Raw genomic sequence first — 22,287 nt, forward strand, 5'->3', positions numbered from 1 at the left:
TCTTTAAGCTTCCCCCTTCTACCTTCTTTCACCTCCCTTCTCTTACATACAAAATAAATAATTTCATTTGACTTGCAAATGCTGGCTGATGCCACGCAATGGCAATGGCAGCCACTTTCTCTCTTCCCTCTCTCTCTCTCGTTCAGCTGAGACCCTCTTTCCAGAGCTCCTTGCCACATCCACTCCTGAGCCGAGGCCATAATGCCAGGCATCAGCTATATAGCCATGGCTATAGCTTCCCCAGTAGCAGGCAGAGAGCCGGGCGAAAAGGAAAACAATGCCAAGAACAGTGCAAACAAAATGGTAGAAGCAACGCATATGAATGGAACGAACAACGAACAACAGCACAAGCAAAAGCAGAAGCACCAGCAGAAGGGGTCCTGCAAGTCCCACAGACAAGTCAAAATGCCCTTTTTCTAGAATATTTTCTGATGAAACAAGGACTCAGTAGGGCAGGCACTTGAAACACTTATTTAACTTATTATTTAGGTAATGGAGGTTTTTTTTTTTTTAGCACAAATTCGTGTTCAGAACAAAAATATCCACAAATTAAATATACATTTCTTTATTGAAACGATGACACAGTGTATATAGGAGCTCTATGCCACATTTTCGCCTTCTCTGACGCTCTCTCAAGTGCAACACACTCAAAAGCCTTGCCACTTACGGCGTTGCCTACTTTTAGGCCACAGCGCCATAAAGGAAAGCGTTTTAAAACGCTCGGAAAACGCTAGCAAGCCGCCCAAGGAAGCTAACTAAGGTGCGAGGAAAAAATTGTTAAGAAATAACACTAGTCGACATAGTTAATGGTAAAGGTAAAGTATTTTTAAATTATTATATATTTTAAACAAATTCCTTGCGACTTTTCCAATCAAATTATCAGCTTTATGCGAACTATATACATTATAAATATCTTGTTACATGTTAGCTGGTGAAATGAACATGGGCATGAGCGAATTTAAGCCGAAGGCGAGCGCTTTTAATGCATTTTCCAATACATATTCATTAAAAATTAATTAACGCCGCTGGTAGCCTCGGGTAATGTCATTTTAATTTGATATTTACAACAGCAGTTCGCCTCGAGGGGGAGGGTGGATTGTTTACATGACGACTTCTCTCCCCCCCCCCAACTGTGTTTGCATTCGATATATATTTTTAATTTAATTAACATTAACAATAACAAAAGTGCCGACTGGGCAGAGGAATAACAACAAAAACTACAGACGACAAAGGGGCGATAAAAAACGCAGCCAAAACGCCCCAGAAACGCAGGCGGCAGTCAAAACGCAAGCTTTTAATTAGTTGTGCGCCAAGGCAACGCCGCGGCATCAAGTCAGCAACTTTTTAATGAAGCGCCCACACACTGCGAACAGGAAAAATAGACGGTGCATTTTCCATTACCATTTTCCATTCCCATTCCAACTAAATGCTGACCACGATGATCTGACCAAGGCTGGCGGTGGAAATCGCCCCAAGGCAACTTACTGCATTGCATCCTCATCCTCATCCTCGGGCAAATAATACGCTCAAGTTGACATTTCTGCAGCCCAAGATAAATGTGAGGGGAGCGAGAGAAAGCCGTGTGGGTGCTAAGCGACGGCAGGATAATTAGATGGTCACACAAAAAAGGGGCAAGACTCACAGGACATTGTGTGAATACTCTTTAAAAATAATGTCTAAATTGTAGAGAATATAGAAGTTAAAGACTAACAACAAAAAAAAATGTATTAAAATGAAAAAGGTGGTAAAAGATAATTTAAAATTTTGAAAAAGAGCTCCGGGCACACTTTTTACACTCTAAGGAGGATCTTTTAAAGTGCTTGCAACCCTCAATTACGAAAAGTATTAAACTTTAAATATATGATAGCTTATTTAAAATTAATAATTACCTTCCAAAAACTTTTTCAAGTCAAATTAAAATACAGCAAAAAAGGAAAAACAATTAAACCCTTTACTTGACAGCCTGGCAGCCCTACAAAAATACTTTAAAAACAAAGGTAGTTAAAACCATATTCAAGTAAACATATAAAAGTCATTCATTTTAATTAAATTTATAAATTAAAATTATTAATTTGGCCATAAAGCAAAATAAAAATAAATAAAAAAATCTATTTAAATTCACTATGCTTTGCTTGTTGACCTGACAACCCTGCGACAGGCGCAAACACTTTAAGGACACCGGGGAAAAAGTTGAAATCTCCAAGGATTCAGCCATTAGCGCGCGTGGCAACCCTAATGCATTCTGAAGTATTTGCGGTTCACTTTCGGCGAGATGTCGCATTCGTCAGCGTCAACTTAACGCCATTCCCCCGGATTCCCCGGATTCCACAATTCAACGCGATTCTCCTCCGTCTGCTGCGTATTCTCCGCCGCTCTTGGCCGTGCCCGGCGTTATCCTTATCCTTGCCACTGAGGCGCTGTTATCCTGACTGTCATATTTGTGGCTCAAGTGCTGCACTTTGTTATTTTTAGCGTCGTCTTCGTCTTCGTCGTCGTTGTCGTCGTCAGCCCCTGGCGTCCCCATTTCAGCCTTTATTTCCCCATCCGTTTACGGCGCCTTTTGTCACCCGCCAACTTTCTCGTTCATCTTTGGTCATGGTTTTGTGTTTATTGACGACGCAGCAAAATTGATGATGCAAATATTTGTAACCAGCATTGTATTGTGCACCGTACCACCATACCCCTCTTAATTCAACTAAAAAAAATTACAAAACACTTGAAACTTGTGAAAATCCGGATTTTGTGGTGAAAATATAACAGTTATATAACAGTAATATAACAGGTTTAAAAGAATCGATATTTCGATATATTATATCGAACTTTACATTATTTTCTTTTGTCAATAAAAAAATTTCTTCTGGATATACATATATGCTTCTATACCTTCTCTACTTTACATATATCTTTATGTTATAGATTTCATTAAATATATATTTTTTTTAATAATTTTTCTTTATACATTTTTCTACTATTACTAGTATTTTGTAACCCTTTTTTTTTTTTTGTACCGTGTACCCTTTCGAATCTCCATCTCCCCCATTTGCAGTTATTGCACTTTGTCTGTTTGGCTTTGGTTGTTGTGATTAACAAGTAAGCTCGTGGCTTTCAATGCCTTCACCCCCCGGACCCACGCTTCCCTCTCAGTGTCTGTCTTATTTTCAGTCGAAGACTCAGTCCCAGTCCCAGTTTCAGTCTCGGTTTTAGTTCCAGACAGTGGCAGCAGGAGAAACAAATACAACATCAACATCAACAATAAAAACAAAAGGCAAAAGTCTGGTGGGGCAACTTGGTAGCACAGTGTACTATAACACTAAGCCCTGTCTTGGCTCTTAATTCTATTTGCCAGGGGGCAATACCAAATGGCCCTCCTTTTTGGGAGACACAATGGTTCTAAATAATAAACACTCTAAAAGATTGCCGGCTAATTGAACGGGATTTTGGTTTGTTTAACAATTTCTGTTGATAACGGGGATCAGGTTTTTTATTTACATAGGGAAAGATAATGGAATATGATGAAATATAATGGAATATAATGGAATATATTAGAAAATAATGGAATATAATGAGAAACTAATCAATAAACAAGAGATGATTCCATAAATATGGTTTAGTTTCATTTATTTTCCGTCCTTTTACTTCCTTAATTTTATTATATTAAATAAAAAATATTTAATTTAAAATAATTTCATCACAAAGTCGAAGTAAAGTTCCCTGACAAAACTACGTTTGAAAAATATATATCTAAAAATTGATGACCTTTTATTCTTAAAGACCCACAATTGCAATTCTCGACACAAAATATTTTTGTTCCAGTTTCATTTTCTATTTTGATTCGGCAATTATTCAGCGATTTATTCCCCCAGAACGAAAAACATTTCGGCAGCTTTTGGCAGCGATTTAATTGTTCGATTTTGTTATGCCTTATTATTGATCCAATAACAATTAATGCCGCACACAAGACGTCACACAATTTGCGCGCCGCCCTCAATCAGTTTTTTTTTCCCCCCATTTTCATCATCATCATCATCATCATCATCATCATCATCAACAATCCATCCACCCGTCCATCCATCCATCCGTCCATCCATCATCCATCATCTAGCCGCAATTGAAGCGATCTGTCTGCATTGTTTTCCCTAAAAATAAACATCTTCCCTCTGAACGTGATCTTTTAAGAGCCCCCCATATAACATGGTACAAAATGTTTCGCATTTTGTGTTTATCTATCTTTCGGATCAAGCATATATATCTCTCTTTTTCTCTCTCTTTTGGATCGGTCTAATCACGTCACAATTTTAAACACCTGGCGGCGACGGTGGCGACCAATTTCCACACTTTTATTTTCAACATTTAGCTTATTTTGAAAATTGAATTTCAGTTTTATGCCCTGCAGTTGTGTTTGCCGTTGCCTGTTTGATTTATTAATTGGATTTATATATAAAGAATATATTTGCTGCATATTTCCCGCAGCGATGTCAGTCAAAGTCTAGAGTTTTATATGGAAATTCATGTGTATTAATTTCTTTTAGACATTTAAAAAGGTAATAAAAATATTTTAAAAAAATATTTAAAAAAAAAAAAAGTGAAGTTGTTTTAAAATTGTTTTTAAAATCCAAGCTTTAGTTTATAATTGCTTTAAAACTTTAAAAAAATATTTATTCATATTTTTTGTCATAATATTCAATGTTTTCTTATTAGTTTTTAACTTTTAAATATTATAAATATTATATTACATTTGTTTTTGTGTAATATTTAATCAGATCTTAGTCACTGAAGCGTTTTCTTCAACTTTTTAGGTTTTTCAATTTTCCCACCACCAAAAAAGAAAAACGTAAAACGAGCGAGCAATTTTCTTGCCAATTTATTCAGCGTGCAAAGATTAAAGGCAACAAGTTCTCACACAAATCTCACTGCAATTTTCCCTCTCTCTCTCAGAGTTTTTCCCTCTTTCTCTCTCTTAGCACACATTTGTATATGATAATTAATGTTAATTTTAACACGCATGGGCATTTCGGCCATTTAATAGACCCCAGGAATCATTAAAGCCATTTAACTACATAAACTAACGATTATAAACGATAGAAATTGCAAAAAGTCAAAAGGTAAAGCATTAAGGAAGTCAATAGAAAAATTGGTTAAAATTGTAATTATAAAGATATGTTAAAAGATTAATTTAAGAAGATGAAGAAGAGGAAGAAAATTGGGAATAATATTTAAAATAAAATATAAAATAATAACTAATAAATAATAATAATAAACAAGAAAGGAAGCTAACTTCGGCACGCCGAAGTTTGTATACCCTTGCAGATTGGTTTCGATGTTTATATTATAGATATAAATGCTGAAAACACTCACAAAACAGAGTTTCATTACATGTTACCTATACTTATTATGTTTACAGTTTGACAGTTACAGTTTTACAATCCCAGTTTTACATTTTCTCTACATCTACCGATCGGTTTATATAGCAGCTATATGATATAGTTGTCCGATTTTTATGATATTTATACCATAATTCTAGAATAATAAAAAAGCTTATATCTTAGAGTAGATAAACATACGTTGAAAAACAACGAAACTATAATTTTTTTTCCTATTTATTTCTCGACCGTTCCTATGGCAGCTATATCATATAGTCGTCCGATTTTCAAAAAATTTTTACCAAAATTCTGAATTAATATAAAATGGCCATATCTAAAAAATGGTGCAAAAATGTTGAAAAACAGCAAAGTTATAATTTTTTTTCTACAAATACATCGAAGATTTGTATGGCAGCTTTATGATATAGTCGTCCGATCTGGCCCGTTCCGACATATATAGCAGTGAGAGCATATAAAAGACTATATGCAAAGTTTCATTCAGATAGCTTTAAAACTGAGGGACTAGTTTGCGTAGAAACAGACAGACGGACAGACAGACAGACGGACAGACGGACAGACGGACATGGCTAGATCGACTCGGCTGTTGATGCTGATCAAGAATATATATACTTTATAGGGTCGGAAACGTCTCCTTCACTGCGTTGCAAACTTCTGACTGAAATTATAATACCCTGCAAGGGTATAATAATAACAAATAAATTAAAAAACATTTTAAAAAGTTGGTTAAATTATTCAAAAATTATCAAACTAAAAGATTAAATATTTTAACGATAAATATAGATAAACTCTAATTTATTTTTAAACTTTAATAATGTTTTTATTAGATTTTTTAGTTCAACCGATAGATCTTTTCCTAAAAAATTCCATAATTTTAAGTTATTCATAGATTCTAATATTTTTATTATTGTATACATTATTCTATGGATTATTTTACACTCTCTTCTTTGTAATATGACAACTTTTAATGAAAATAATATTTCAAAGACATTAAAAATGTAATTTTAAGGCAACACACACACACAACTAACTCAATCAAAGTTTCTGCAAGATAAATATGGCGCCAACGCAACTGCTGCACTTTGTCAACTTTCGAGTCTTTTAATTAGCAAAAGTTCCCGTTGGCAAGATTTGCAACCTTGCAACTTTCTCGATTCGGTTGCAGCAGATAGATATTCAATTTGCCATTTTGCCCCCACCGAAAGAGCTGATAAAGATCAACATTTGAACCAAGTTGGGGCGGCAGGGCACAAAAAAGCCATTAAACAAGCATAAATCAGGGCACAACTTGCCAGGCAATACACTATAGAAACATAGCTACAAAAGATACATAGATACTGAGATACTTAGATACATATGTATTTATGTTATGCGTGCACTTGTATGCAAATGCCCATTGATGCCCATCTGGGCATCTATAAATTTTCATTGAGAGCCCCCGCCAAGGGCTGCTCATAATCATTAATTTGCATAACTTTTTGTCTGCGCGGCGTGCAACATGTCGTATGAGCAATGCGGTCATCGCCCCCGAAAACATAAAAAAAAAGAGCAACATGAAGACAACAACAACAACACTCACATCATCATTATTATCAACATGACGCCCCCGAATGTTACACACATTAAAATAAAAAGCACATTTGTCATTCTTGTTCTTATTTTTTTTTTCGCTCTTGGCATTGACACTGGCCCTGGCCATGGCCCCGCACACAGTTTTTCGCTCAGTTTTTCACACAGTTTTTCACTCAGTTTTTCGTTACCCCGTCAGGTTTTTCATCTGCCAAATATTTTAGGCATTTATTGTGCAGCGGTCATAATAAAAAAAAAAAGATACAAATTGAAATTGGAAGCTAAGAGGGATCTATTGATACTTAATACGTTTTGTGGGTATTTATAAATTGATAATGGGATATAAACGGTAATTTAGTGTATATAGTCAGGGAATCACAATTAACGTTTTATAATCATATAAATATCGATATATATCGATAAATATATTGAAAATTTCATATGAATAATTTATCGAAATTTCAAATATCGAAAGATATCAAAGTTGACATAAAAATATCGATATAATTGCCATTTTACATTGAAAAAATAAACGTTTAGATATCGATCTCATCCAATATAACATTAACAATTCAATTTACTTTATTTATATTGTTTATCGTTAATTTTAAAGACACTTTTGACAATTTAAAATAGGGTAAAAATATTGATTTATTATCAAATAAATTTCCCTGTACCTCTTCGTATTTTTCTTTACTAAATAAATTCACCTATAAAACAAAGAGACACAAAAAAACGAATACATCAATATATTTTACGATCAAAATGAAATTATAAACACCCTCCAAGCATAGTTTTTATGTCTCGCAATCAAATCAAATGCCTTGTATATCAACTATTTACGGTTCCCATGACGAAAACAAAAAACCCAGCCAAATATTGCGACAGATACAAAGAAAGAGCAACACAAAATAATAGACGAGGAGGGAGCGAGTTCAATGTCTCGTAAATCTTTCTCGTTTTATACGCGACGGCCACCCACTGAGACGAACAAAAAAAAAAAAAAATAAAACAAAAACAAGACCCAGCAGCAGGCACGCCCCCTTTGTTAGCCAGGCCCTAATAGTGGCCGATGAGAAACAAGTGCAAAAAGTAAGCAGAGCAGAGCACAGCAGTCGCAGCTGTCCCACAGTTAGCGCCCTATGATAGATGGCCGAAACCGAAGAAATTTCTAGGGCCAAAAGCAAAAAAGAACCCAAAACGGAGCCAAAAGCGAAACAAATTTGTGATGACATCAAAAAAGGAGAGATTGCGGGACGGAGAAGGGAGAGTGTGAATAAGCTTTAGCCTATTTATGAACGATATCGGAGAGACTGCTGTCCAGATTTATGAAACCAGGGCCATCCATCGTCATGGCTGCTGTTGCACAGGGAGAAATGGGAAGGGATATGGCCTTAAAAATTTAATTTAAAATTTAATTTAAATAAAATTTTTGTAATTTAAATTTTTCTATATAGAAAACCTTGTAGGACTATATTTTACTAAATAAATAAATATTTAGGAATAAGTAGAGGTTTTCAAATCCTTAAAAAATGTGTCTAAAAGTATGCAATAGAATTTTTAGTACTCTGTAAGACAGCCTTACGGGATTTTTAAAATCCCCATTGATTTTTGTAGTCAAAGTAAATATAAGAAGCTCCAAAAATAATCTCAAATATTGTTAAATATTTTTCAAAGTTTTAACCTCTTTTTTTTACTTAATTTACTTTTTTTTAAGTGCACCCACTATCCTTCACATGGAAAACCCCACCGAATTTGATTTTCCAACTGTCCTTGATGAAACTGAAATGCGACTGTTGCAGCTGCAACTTGAATGGCCGGTTGACTCGGAAAACAGGGCAAGAAATTTTCCATTTCCCATACAGCTCTAGCCTCAAGGGTCACTTCAACTCAGAAGTACAAAATAAATAAAAAAAAAAAAATCAAATAAAAAAATAATTACAAAGTAAAGAGTCAGGCAAGAGACGAGAAGAAGTTTTGCAAAATCTATTGAACAAGTTTTGTCCGGGAAAAATTGCAGCTGCATCAATATGAATATTCATTGAGAAAGTTTTTCAATGAAGAAGTGAGTCCAGGGTCATTATAACATTTTTTTTAAACGGATTTCAGGGAAAAAAACATAAACATTAACATAAACTTAAATACTTTTAAGAATTTAAAAAAATATTACTAGCTTAAGCTTAGCTTGGAAACATTTAAACAATTTATAAACAAACTCCTAGCAAATCTAAATAGATATTTATTTAAATATAATTTCCAAAACAGTTGCTAATTCAAGTAAATTGCAGTGGAAAATGCATTACCATTACCAACTGCTGCCTAATGCCGACTAATTAGCAAAGTTTCAGGACTTGCACGACGAGTGACTCTGCAGGGATGCACGGGGGGTGTGGTCAAGGCCGGGGAAAACCAAGAAATGCTAGCAGGAAAAGTAGCTGCAACAACAACAACAACAACAGCAACAGGAAAAATACAGAATACAGAATACGAAATATATAGAGGAAACAGCAGAATGCCGTCTTATCTGGCTAAGCAGTTTATATGCAAATTTTATGAGCTGTCAACGTGGCCAAGTGTCTCGTCGTGTGCTTAAGCCCCATAGAATGGGGGCCGAAAAGGAGACGGCACTGCGTCGGACATTCAAGGGTTAAGCCGAGGAGCAGAAGGATTTGCTCATGGACTGGACCATGCACCACATATACAGTTGTGGTGGCAAAGAATAGTTACGACTTGAAAGAGGACGTTTTTTTTGTAAAATGTGAATTAATTTTATTTTGATTTATTTCAGAGAAATCGAAATTACAAGGTTAAGTATCGATATATTGATACTATATCGAATTTGGACGTGCAGAAAATTTATACATCGATATTTTAAAGTAGGGATATATGTGGAATTTTAAATATTTTCCCAACAATAAGAATTGCCGATAATTAATATCGATATATAAACATAAAATTCAATATTTTGTTTAAAAATTATATTTCCATTTTAAAAATGTTATAAAATAATTTTTAGAATATTTGAGTTTTAATTAAAATTAAAATTAAATTAAAGAAAATATTTAAAACATTATATTTCAATATTTTTGTTATATAAAATTCTAAACTTTAATGAATCTTCGTTATAATATTCATCTCGATATTTTTGTCTATAAATTATATAGAACTATCGAAAAACAACCCTGACAATTAGTACTAACAATTAATTTAATATTTTACATAGAGTTTCCGAATGTTTTTTTTTTTTATATTAATTTAAAATCTATAAATTAAAGAGATAATATTTATTTCTGTTTTACCCAAAACAATATTTTCGTGGCCCTGGCTGTGCTTGGACCAACACTTCTACTTCAATTATTCATGTCATCCGGCGAAGGGAAGCGAAGGTCAAGTGTGCCAGTGTGTGGACGTGTGGATGTGGCCATGCAATTAAGACCCCTGTGCACGACACGGCGTCAAGGAGTATAAGGAGCCAAAGACCTGGTCACGGGAGACGGAACACGGGACACGGGACACATGTGCATATAAATTGCTTTGATGAAAATATGCAGAAATCTCGACATATTCCCGCATTTCGCACCGAGTCAGCAGATGCTGCCATTTTTACCTTCCAACTTTTCGAAACACACAAAAGATTTTTCCGAAACCTCCCTCACCCCCCATTTTCCATTCATCCATCATTTCGTTTATGCCATTTTCATTTGGATTTTCATGCGTGAAAATCTGTTGCCGGTGGTAACAAATAAAAACGAAAACAACTTAAAGCTGTTTATTGCTCAATTGTGTTTTCTTTTATGTGGAAAAAAAATTGGAAGATTTTCCAAAGTGAAATGGTGGCTTTAAAATGAAATAATCAAAAGCTATATACCCTCTTAAACTTGTAAGAATAATATTTGGTTATAGAGGCTTATTTTACTTAGTTTTATGATTAGAAAATCGGAATCGGGTAGTTCCAATTTTATAATCAAGATGGCCAGGCCATAAACTTGGCTAAAAGTGTACTTTTCCATTCATTCATTTCTGATTAGCTGCTGATTCAATTTGCAGTTTTGTCAGTCCATAATTTGTGTTACAAACTCGCAGCTGGCCAAAGCCAAAATACCTGGTAATGCATCCGAAATGCAATAATTACATTTTCAGGAAGTGCAAAGCCAAAAGTTAAGTTTATAATTAAATGCGTAAAATATGAATGAAGCAAGATTAACTGAAAGCATTTACAGTTTTCGAGTTTAGTTTTAGTTTTAAAACTAATTTGTATACAAAATAATGTTGGGTAGAAAGCTTTTAAAGCTTAATTTTAAATGGAAAATAATTAGTTCTACCATTAGCCTCATGGTAAATATTCCTGGTAGCTAGCTTGTTTAGTTGGACTTTATTATTTTTTCCTTTCAACGCCGCGGCGTGTCAATGACTCTGTGGTGTAAATAAAAATAACCATAAAATCAGTCTCTGTTGGGTTGGTATATTTTCTACACTCATCAAAATGTAGGTAAAATCAAGAAATATATAAACAAACAATAAAAAAAAATTTTTTTTTAATTTAAAAAAAATTATTTAAAAAAAAATAGATAAAAACAATAATTAAAAAAAAAAAAAATAATAATAATAATGAAAAAATTTGCTTTGTCTTGATTTTAGAATTTCTTGCCTTGAATTCAATGAACTTTGTTATAATTCTAGAAGAATTATCTTACTTTTAAGAGCATTTTATTTTTAAAATAGAAAACTTTTTTTTTTTTTAGTGTACATTTTTTTGTTCAGCAGTTTGTCAAATTTCGGTGGCTTTTGTGTTTGTCTACACAAATACCCAATAACAGTTGACAGCAGTCGACAGGGAAATTAAAGCAATACACACGGAAAAAGCCAGCTTTTTCCTCCCCAAGGACTCGTTTTCGGGGCAGAAGCGAGATTTATTTAGTTGAGTTGCCAAATAAATGTTTTGCAGCTTTAACAATGTTTGGCAAACGTTTACAATCACTTCAATCAATGGCAAATTGCAGTCGAGATTTGCCATGCAGCGTGCACATGGCGTATGCGTAATGTCCTCAGTTGCCACTTCACCAAGATCCTTTTTGCCCCCCCGTTTCCGTTTCCGCCTGCTGCTGCTGCTGCTGTTTGTCTGTTTTGTTGCTTCGTTTTGCTTAGCACATATTCCTTTTCCTTTCCCCTTTTTGCTGCTTTATATCTTGTACCGATTTTCCCATATACATATGTATAGCCCCCATATGTCCTCAACCTTGTCGAATTTATCTTTGGCAGGACACACACACACACACACAGTGACAACACTTTTGTATGCAAATATATCAGACGTCGCCCCCACGTTGGCAGTTAAGCACATGTGCCATGTCAGTCCCACTTTCGCTTCGTGCCAGGACTCCATAGCCACCGGGAAGCCCCAATCCCTGGGGGGGTTTCCCGGTCGGCCCCGTTCTGGATGTGTCTCTTGGCTGGACGAAGTGAAACAGTGAGTTTAAATGGACTAAAATCGATGGGGAGTTTCCTCCATTTAATAGTGAAACTAAGCCACAAATTGATAAAAGATGTAAGCTAGTTTTTAAACTAGATTAAACACACAAATTTAAATACTTAATATAATAACTTCCAACTAATTTCCCAGACTTCATTTTATGCCTTCACTTTCAAAAGTATTTGAAATTTAAACGACCAACGTCCTGGACAAACTTTTAATTCCCAGTCAATGGGGGGGAATACATGATTAATAGCTCTTGTGGCCGACTTGGCCCACTGTGCAGGGTGCACCAGTGGGCGCCATAAAGCGCACAAGTGCCAAATTGCTTAGGCAAACTACGTTAGTTATTGCAAACGATGGTTGCTACTTGGTTACTTCGATTCGGAGGCAAAGCTACACTCAAAAATAAAGGAATAAGCCTCATTTACATTTTAAACACTTTGATGAATTAGGAACTACAGACAAAATCCGCTAAAGATATTAAATGTTCTCGATAAATGCTCAAAAACGGACGCGCAACCGGACGAATAGCGGACAAGTATTGCGAATTTTCAGGATTATACCCGCAAAACTATCGTTTTAAATATCATAAAGGAAGAATTTAGTCTAGTGTATTTCCTAGCTGTTGGCTATGGCCTTTTAAGGCCTCATAACTGACTCTATGTGGGCATCGAGCATACGCCATGTGTGCCGCCGCCTTGACAAGAACATAAATAGCCCCTCGAAAATTGGGTTCGCAATGGTTGGGTTTTTAGATGGTATGGATAGTATGGCCAAAATGCCCGAATGTTTACCCACCGACAACTGTCAGTTTGCTCTGTCCGAATGTCTGTCCAGGGGAAGCACCCAAACAATAGATAAACACAGTAAAAACCCCTCTCTATCTCTTCCTCTGTCTCCTTGACAGGCTAAAAGCTCAGCAGGAGCAATCACTTAACTCTTGCCCCCCAGTTTTCCCCGAGAAGAGCTTCTTGCTTGTTCACCTGCAACGCCAAACAAAAAAACTTCAGCTTTCCATATCAAAAACAACAAGGGAACGAATGAAAGTGGGTTTTTCAGAGGAAAAACAAGTCTATATACTTATACCCATTCAAATTCGAGTAAATCACCTAGTGGATGCATCTTAAACAGGTGTGTTTATTTCGTGGAATGCTCAAGTTTTTCGTTTTAATTCTTGTAAATAAGGTTTGGAAGTTTGCAATTAAATGGAATTTAATTTTCTGCCAGAATTACCTTACTAATAGCACAGATTTCAGGGGAAATCCCCCATGAAATCCATGATAGGTCTCTGATAATAATGCAGATCCAGATCCTTCACATCGCAGCAAACATTGTTTTCCACTTAAAACGCCATCAGGTATGCGGGGGAGTCTCTCTCTCTATGCGTTGTGATATTTTCCATCAAAATATTTATTTAGCCAAATGCCCCCAAAGCCATGTTATCAATGCACGACCTCCCACCCCCCCATCAATGGACAATGATTGATGGTGGAGAAAAAAGGGGTTCATAAATTACCCGGAAAAGTGCCGTGAAAAAAATGAGATTTTCTTTTATTTTTATTAATTAACACATGGCTTGCACTCTTTATAGTCTTTTTTTTTTTTGGTCTTGTTTTGCCTGAAGAATCTTTTAACCTTTCTCTTTCGCTCAGCTTTACCCCTTTCTTTTTTTTTGTTTTTTATTTCTAGTCTGTTGTTTTTGCAATTTTTATGTATATTTTTATTGGTATAGAAAAAAATCTATAAAAATTTAATATTTTATGTGAAATGAACTCCCAACTTCCAAAAATATAAATCTCAACAATTGAATCAAATTTTTAATATCTAAAAAAAAACAGAGGCATTTTTAAAACTTAATTTAAGTTTCATTATCAAAAAATAAAATAAAAAAAAACCTTTCCTACTTCTCCTGCATTTCAACTTCAACAATAAATGGAAAGCATCCAATGAAGGCAACAGATTTTTCGGTGAAACAGAAAAATTTCAATTATTTTCGCGCTCCTTGAACTTTTTCAGGCGAGCAGATAGCAAAAGCCCGCGTTTTTTTTTATCAGACTCTGAATGCATTCAAAAGTCAGAGTACAAGCCCCTGTTCCACTTAAGCCAGGCCACAAAAAAAAAAAAAAAAAAAAAAGAGAAAATAAATAACAAACAAAAAATGGAGGAAGCGAAAAAGAGGAAAACCAAAATAAGGAAACACAAATGCCACGTATACGCCATGTTGTTTGGCGTTTTCCTGTTGCAAAGGGGGAAATCAAAGATTGCCGGCCGCACATACATACCACACACACACCACACACACACCGCACACACACCAAATACACACCGCACACACACCGCTTTCCTTTTTGGCCCATTTCTCGCTCTTATATCAGAGAGAAAACCCGGCAGGGATCCGGTTCGGCGGTCACGCGCCAATACAAGCGCTGCAACTAGCTCTCATGCAGTTGCTTAAACGCAGCGATTAGCAAAAGGACACGTACGAAGGATGCTCATGTATGGCTGCACTGAGAGAAGCAGGAAGTTCTAAATTTAAGGCAGAAAACAGAAAAATTCTAGAGAAGTTCCTTTTAACAATAAAGTTAAATACTTTTGCTTTCAATTAAAGATATAAAAATCCTTAATAATAAACCATAAAGCAAGAACTATATACTCTATTTATTTTTTACTGTGTACTCCTGCGAGTTTTTGTATTTTCTTTTTTTTGTGTGATTGCGGCAACAAGTTCGGTTAACGAGGCCGGTCGACAAGGGGCCCAAATCCTAAGCCGGAGTGGCCTCGCGTCGCCTTGCCACTCTTGTGGCCAGCAATTTACAATGGCATCGTTTAATACAATTGCACACGCGGCGTATGCGTAACGAGGTTGCTTCGACGACTCGAATTTATGGAGAGACATCAAAAAATACATACATATATAGGGAATGCTCTGCCTGCCATCGGGGCTAATGCGCAAAAATCGTAGACAATTTTTCATTAAATCATCTCATTGGCACAACACAGACACACACAGCGGCAAGGAGAGTGGGGTTCCAGGCCAAAAGAGCAAGACAATGAAAATGTTGGTAATTGAATTTATAAAGAATGGTATAAGGAATGGAATAAAGAATGGAAATTTTTATTCTCCAGAGCAGGGCAGGAATTTAATATATATAAACTTTTGTAGATTGTTGGGAAAGTTTTTCTAAAACTCTAAAATTGAAATATTTGAAGTTTTAAAAACAATTCAAATTAAAGGTTAATTGAAATAAAATTTATTTTAAACAAATGTATTAAGTAGTCTATGTAAAAACAAATATATTAAATATATTTTAACATGAATAATGAAAATTTATTAACAACATTTTCAAACTGTATATATATTTTAAATAAAATTTGTAAAATTTATTAAAAAGAATTTAAAATTTCATTTATATTTTATATAATATTGAATAATATTTATAAACGATTTTCCAATTTCATATATATGTTAAATAATATTAAAAAAATATATAAAAAAGATTCTCAATCTTCATATATATTTTAAATAATTTTAAAAAGGGTTTTAAACTTCATATCTACTTTATTTATACAATTCCTTGTTTTCAAATTCTCTTATTCGCTTTTTAAACATCCCAATAAACCTTTATTTTTAAGATGTATAATTATCAAAACCATATTCAAGTTTTTATTCCAATAAACTCATTAAAACCCAAAATAAAATCAAAATAAATCAAATAAAAGCAATTCAAGAAAATTCCCAAATTAGCTTCAAATATAATTTGGTTTTATTTGGAGATTCCAGGAAATATGTATATTGAACAATCACATTATATTTCCTAGCAATTAAAAATACTGAAAGCAGAGACATGTTTTCTAAATATTCAAAAATGAAAAAATATATCAACTTCAAAACACACACACACACACACAAAACATACTCAGTCACGAAATTAGTCATTTTTTGTTCGTTTTTTGCTTTATTGTTTTGAATGAATTTTGATTTTTGGAATAAATAAGTTTATATTTACCGTTTCGCATTCAGTTTTTTTCAATGGAACGCACTTTTCAGTCGTTCGAATCCAATGAGAATTTCGTGCACATTTTTTTGCGTTTACACGGCAGCAGTTTTATTTTTCAAAAATAAGTTTTTAGTTTTTCAAAAATGTATTTGCTGGTCTTTGTTTGTTTTTCAAACTCTTTTCTTGTTTTGTATTACTATAATACTTTCTTTTTTTTTTTAATATAATTTCTTTGTTTATATTATTATTATTATTATTTGTAGTTTATTTGTACAAGTTAATAATAAAGCTTGGGTGGCACAACACTTAGAAGCACAAACAAAAAAAGGAGTTGCTTAATTTAATTAGATATTTTGTGTGTTTTTTTTTTTGTTTTCTCTTTTTTGTTATTTTTTTTATAGATTTTGTTTTGGTTTTTTTTTTTATTTGTGGTTCTGGCTTAGGATGTTTATGTTTATGCGATGTAGAGTTGGAGAACTGAGAGTTCCAGAGAGTTGGTTTTTTTTTTGTGGCTGCGCTGGCTTGCTGCTTTTCTGGCACAACTCGCCTCTACGTTCAAATGAAACTGATGCCAAGCCGAGTCCGTCGAAGGAATATAAACCGTAAAACCGTTAGCCAGGCGGGAGCGAGCGATAGGGCGACACTTCGGCTCTTGGCCGAGCGGTGCCGAAGTGCGGCAAAACACCTGTAAGCAGCCATTGCGATGCCGGCGGAGAGAGCGAGAGTGAGGGAGAGAGAGAGAAAGAGAGGGCGAGAGCATAAGAAGCCGTATCACACTGCGGCACTTTCACTCACTCTCTCTCCTTCTCTCTCTCTCTCTCTGTTGCTCCCTCCTTTCCTCTCTCTATTGCTCTCACTCTTTCGCTCCTGCTCCTGCCCTGCCGCCCACTCTCTCTCCCGCTTTCCACTCTCTCTCACTCCCTCTTTCGGAAGCGGAAGGAAACTCAACAGTTGGCACATTACGCCGTACAGGTGGGAACGAGAGGGGAGATCGAAGTGAATGGGGAAGGGGGAGAGTAGCGGGTGGAAAATCGAGAGAAAAGCGCTACTGATTGTTGTCGTTGTTTGTTGCCATTAAATTTATGACAATCATTTGTTTGGTGTTTTAACTTAAAACAAAGCCAAACAAACAAACAGAAGCCACAAGTGTTGAAAAACTATCAATAGTTATCGATAGGGGATGATGTTAATAGCATCATTAAGTGTTATCGTTTTTTGTATGGTGTTTGGTAAAATCAATTTAAATAAATTAATAGCCTAATACTATTTATCTGAAATTAACATATATAGCTCTGAATATTTATTATTAAAATAAATATTGTTAAATAACCCAGAAATTCACACACTTTATTTTAGGGAATGAAAACTTTATTGACAATTATTAAATTTTAAAACATTTTGTATTTAATTTAATTACAAGCATTGACCTTAATAAACTGAATATTTAAAATATCGATAAATATCGATAATATTATTATTACTTTAACCAAGAAGTGAATAAGTATTTTGATTTGAAAGTAATCACAGTGCTAACTGTAATACTTTACGAGAAGAACAGATCCCAAAAGGATGTGAAGAAATCATCGGACTCATCCTCTTCAGCAACGTCGTCGAGTAATTTCTTCAGCTTTCGCAACAGATCCTTGTCCTTGCGCAGGGACTCCACCACCCTTTCGGCCGTATTGTCATTGTCCAGTAAGCCAAATTTCCTTAGAACACGAACCACTCGCTTCTCAAAGGGAGTTAATTTTATTCGCTTCTGAGAATTACGACGAAGATACCACTCGGCGGAGATGGTCTTCTTCTCAAGATCCAATTTGTGGACATTGCCATGAACCATAGCATTGGTCTTTTTATAACTGGGCCTGGTGGGTAACAAAGTTCCAGAAATATTTAAATTATCCCGAACTGGGTTATTATCCTGGGCCCACACAGAGATGGCCAAGAAAGCCAAAAGTCCTAAGAGCGTTAGGTGAGACATTTCGAAAACTATAAACTTCACTGTTGAGCTTCATAGGTTTTTATATACATTTTCAGGGTCGGAAAAATGAACTAAAATTCCATATAAGATAATTTGATTTATGCTTGAAGCGTCATTGGTGTTTTCCTTATAGATAAGACCCAACCAAGTGTTTTTTTTTACAGCATAGTATTTTATGTTGCAATGCTTATCGTAGTACATTTTTAAGCATATTACTCATACGCAACGTTGGATATTTGCTGTTGTGAAACTATTAGGAATGTGAAAATGAACTAAAATATTCAATGCTAAACAAGATTAAATACTTTACAAAGGTTTTAGAACTTGGCCTCTAAATAATAGTAAAAAGTGAAGAATATTATCTATTTTTTAGAATTTTTTTTTTGTCGCTTGACGAAAAATTCTATTTAATATAATTTTTCTTTATAATCCAATAAAATATTAAATAAATTATATTTATAATTTCAAATATAATTTTTTAAATTTATATTATTTATATTATTTATATTATTTATATTATTTATATTATTTATATTATTTATATTATTTATATTATTTATATTATTTATATTATTTATATTATTTATATTATTTATATTATTTATATTATTTATATTATTTATATCATTTATATCATTTATATTATTTATATTATTTATATTATTTATATCATTTATATCATTTATATTATTTATATATTATTTATTTAAATTTTCCCACTCAATTTAAATCAATTTACCAAAACCTGCACTTAATTAACCGCCTGTAAACACACAATCAAACGGCAATTAACTACTAAATAGCATCTCAATTAATGACAAACGGCAATTAGAGGCTCGAAAGCCAATTTGGTGGCCAACACGCCGGTCACTACTAATCGAAAGGAGCCCGCAGAACTCATATTGATTCTCGTTACTAGTCTTAATCTAATCGATTATGTTGCTGGTTGGTACTATTGTTGGGCGCTACTGCAATTTTTTGTTGGTGACCCAAAAACATGCTTTTTATAAAGCAATTACTGGGGGAAACGAACACGAGCCAAATGGCGTCCACCAAATTATTCATATGTACATGTGTCCGTATGGATTGTGATTTATTCAGTGGCATGTAAATGCGGCCAATTGATCCGACATCGGCGGCAATAATAATGTGGGGCATACTTTCCGGCTCCAAAAAGAGAGGGAGGGCCCTGCAGTATTCCAGAAACTAATTCTACAAACTGTCCATCAATTTTTGCTCTAGAAAACTTAAGTGATATAATTTCCCTTGACTAAATTACCTAAAAAAGACTTGAAATAGTTTCCAAAAAAAAAAAAAAAAAAACTAGCGACCAACTTTACTTTATTTTTTGCCCCGTGTCTGTCCATCAATGGGCAATCGATGGTTTGGGCCATATATTTAGACAGATATTTTATGTGCAGACAAAGGCAATCGGCATGTCAGGTGAGCAGTTTTAAAAGCTATGGCTGGGCAGGTGGGAAATCAGTAAGGGAGGAAAATTATGCGGCCAGCAGCAGAAGCAGCAGCGGGTGTCTAACAAAATGTTTTCACATTATTCAAATGAAATGCTCTCTTTATTGTCTGACACAGAAATTGCAGTAGCAACAACAATCAGCAAACAAATAAAAAGAGAAAACTCGGTAGTGGAACAACAAACAGAAATACAAAGAACAAAAAATATTACCTGCATTCACAGCGAACAATGAATCATCATCAATGGTGTTCTTTGGGTGAAAATGAGGAGGAAAATGTACACAAGAGTAAAATGAGCAATCAATGGCTTAAGGTATTTTTATACCCGTGCAGGGTATTATAATTTTAATCGGAAGTTTGCAATGCAGTAAAGGAATCAAAGCTTTTATAAATTATGGTAATTATTTAAGGTTTTTAATAACGATTTTTTTTTTAATTACTCTGTAAAAATTAATTACAGTTTTAGTTTATAGCCAGGAAATCATTTGATTTTTTTTTTAATTAAACTAATTATTTTTAAACACCCAGAATTCTTTTAAAAATCCTCATTGAAATTGACTATTTTTTATTTTTTTTTAAATTTTCTTAATTTTAAAAACCTGTATTCCCTTTTCCTTAAAAAACCTATCATTGAGAACCAACATTATTTGCAACCAAAATTTCTTTGGCGAAAATTGGTTCACCTTTTGTGGGTCCCCCGCTTGACATTCAGAATAATTCAGAGACAGCGCCAAAAATGCGATATGAACCATGACGAGAAAAACGTAACCAAAACCAAATAAAAAAAGAAAACGAAGCCGTAGCGCCTCACAAAACTTGACTGCAGCGCCTGCCAAGTGGTTGGCAGTCAATGGGCCATTTCCTAGGCCTATGTACATAGCAAAGCTATACAGTCGAGTCCCTAAAAATAGCAACGATTTCAAAAAACATAAAACAAACGAAGCAATATGAATCTATGCTTATTTTTCTTTGTAAATATCATAAATAAATGTTTACTATAAAGTATTGATAAAAAAAATTAAGAAACTAACATAAATATTTATATTTCGGTAATTTAAAATATTGCAAAATATTACAATTATGTTTTAAATATAAAAAATGCTCATTTTTTGCATAATTAACTTATAAAATTAAAGATTTAATATTTTAAAAAATATATATGGCTTTTATGCAACCCTAAAATATCGATTAAATATTAATGCAGTACCGATAAATCGATATTGCCTTTAATATTTACCTATTTTATATTTTTTTAAAATATTTTTTGTTCTTAAATATTTTTTTTTTTACTTTTTGTAGCTATTTAAGTGATGCCAATAGTAACACAGATATAAGGTCGCACCTCAAAGTGGCAAGTGAAGCGAAGGCGAAGGAGCAGCAGGACGCCAAGGACGCTGCGGCCTGTGTGATATGTTAATTTGGCCTAAACTACACACCGAAAAGGAAAAGCGGCGGAAAACGGGCGGGAATAAAAAAAAAACCGGCAAGGCGAAAGTGAAAGCGAAAAGTGTCCTTCGTCTGCACAAATCCCAAAGGCGAAATGTGTCATACATTCGCCAGTTAGCGGTGGGATTTTATAGAAAAAAAAATATACAAAAAATACACTCTTTATTTCCTATCTCTCACACTCTGTGAAGCTACTTGGGGTAGTTGTGATTTATGCCAAAAGATGCGACTTTTCTTTCAGAAGAAAATGAACTTCAATCACTTGAATACATTTTATTTTTAAATTAAAAAAAGAACTAAGGAGAAAGTTTGAAAATACTAAACTGGAAACATAAAAAACTATATTTTTAAGTTATGTCTTAAGTTTATTTTTTAACACAAATTACCTCAAATCCCTGTAGTATTTTTACTCAACTCAAAAACTCATTATAAAAATCTTTCTTTCAGAATATTTTGTATTATTATAAAAATTTCCTTATGATTTAATTTTACTTTATAAATGTCCATGGTTTTTTCCTTAGATTATTATATAAATTTAACATTTTTATCATTAAAAAAAAAAATAAGGAAAATACAGGCAATGTAGTCCCTAATGGCTTTGCGTTAAGAAATTCTTAGATGGCGAAGGCTATAATGAAAGTTGGGCCATTGTGGCAGCCACCAGGACACATTCTCCTCCCCCTCCAGCCGCTTCTCGATTGACACGTTCGCCCCCTCAACGAGAGAGAGGAAGAGACGCAGGGGAAAGGACACGATTCTCATATATCCCACAGAAAATGTCCCCTTCTCGCCCACACCTTCTCCACTGTCAAATTTAATGCGGTTCGCTGTTTATTAGATTTGCACAAATGGCATTTTCGGCAGTAGGTTGCGCCACTGAAAAAGCTAAAGGGGGGGAGGACTTGTGGGTGCGAAGGTCCTTTCTAGGCGTTAAGTGCTTCATGGCTGCTGCTGCTGCGTCTGCTGGTG

At 34.3% G+C, this 22,287-nt stretch overlaps 2 protein-coding genes across 17 annotated transcripts in view; both read right to left on the reverse strand.

Moving 5' to 3' along the window:
- The window catches only part of rdgA (retinal degeneration A), a 115,108-nt gene extending 98,492 nt beyond the window's left edge, over positions 1 to 16,616 (reverse strand). For all 16 annotated transcript variants that reach the window (XM_070288457.1, XM_070288455.1, XM_070288447.1 and 13 more), the window contains exon 1: positions 16,428 to 16,616. The gene's annotated coding sequence lies outside the window, so the exon portion shown is untranslated. The remainder of the gene's footprint in view (positions 1 to 16,427) is intronic.
- Positions 16,617 to 17,221: 605 nt separating this feature from the next.
- Positions 17,222 to 18,447, reverse strand: LOC138929183 (uncharacterized). Its single transcript, XM_070288465.1, has one exon. It carries the CDS (start codon positions 18,397 to 18,399, stop codon positions 17,962 to 17,964), a length of 438 nt encoding a protein of 145 aa, XP_070144566.1. The 5' UTR covers positions 18,400 to 18,447; the 3' UTR covers positions 17,222 to 17,961.
- Between the last annotated feature and the right edge of the window lie 3,840 nt (positions 18,448 to 22,287).

This window comes from Drosophila kikkawai, chromosome X (assembly GCF_030179895.1).
Source record: "Drosophila kikkawai strain 14028-0561.14 chromosome X, DkikHiC1v2, whole genome shotgun sequence".
Lineage (NCBI taxonomy): Eukaryota > Metazoa > Arthropoda > Insecta > Diptera > Drosophilidae > Drosophila > Drosophila kikkawai.

Coding starts and splice junctions, on each gene's coding strand:
- LOC138929183 (XM_070288465.1), bottom strand. CDS start 18,399: ATGTCTCACCTAACGCTCTTAGGACTTTTGGCTTTCTTGGCCATCTCT.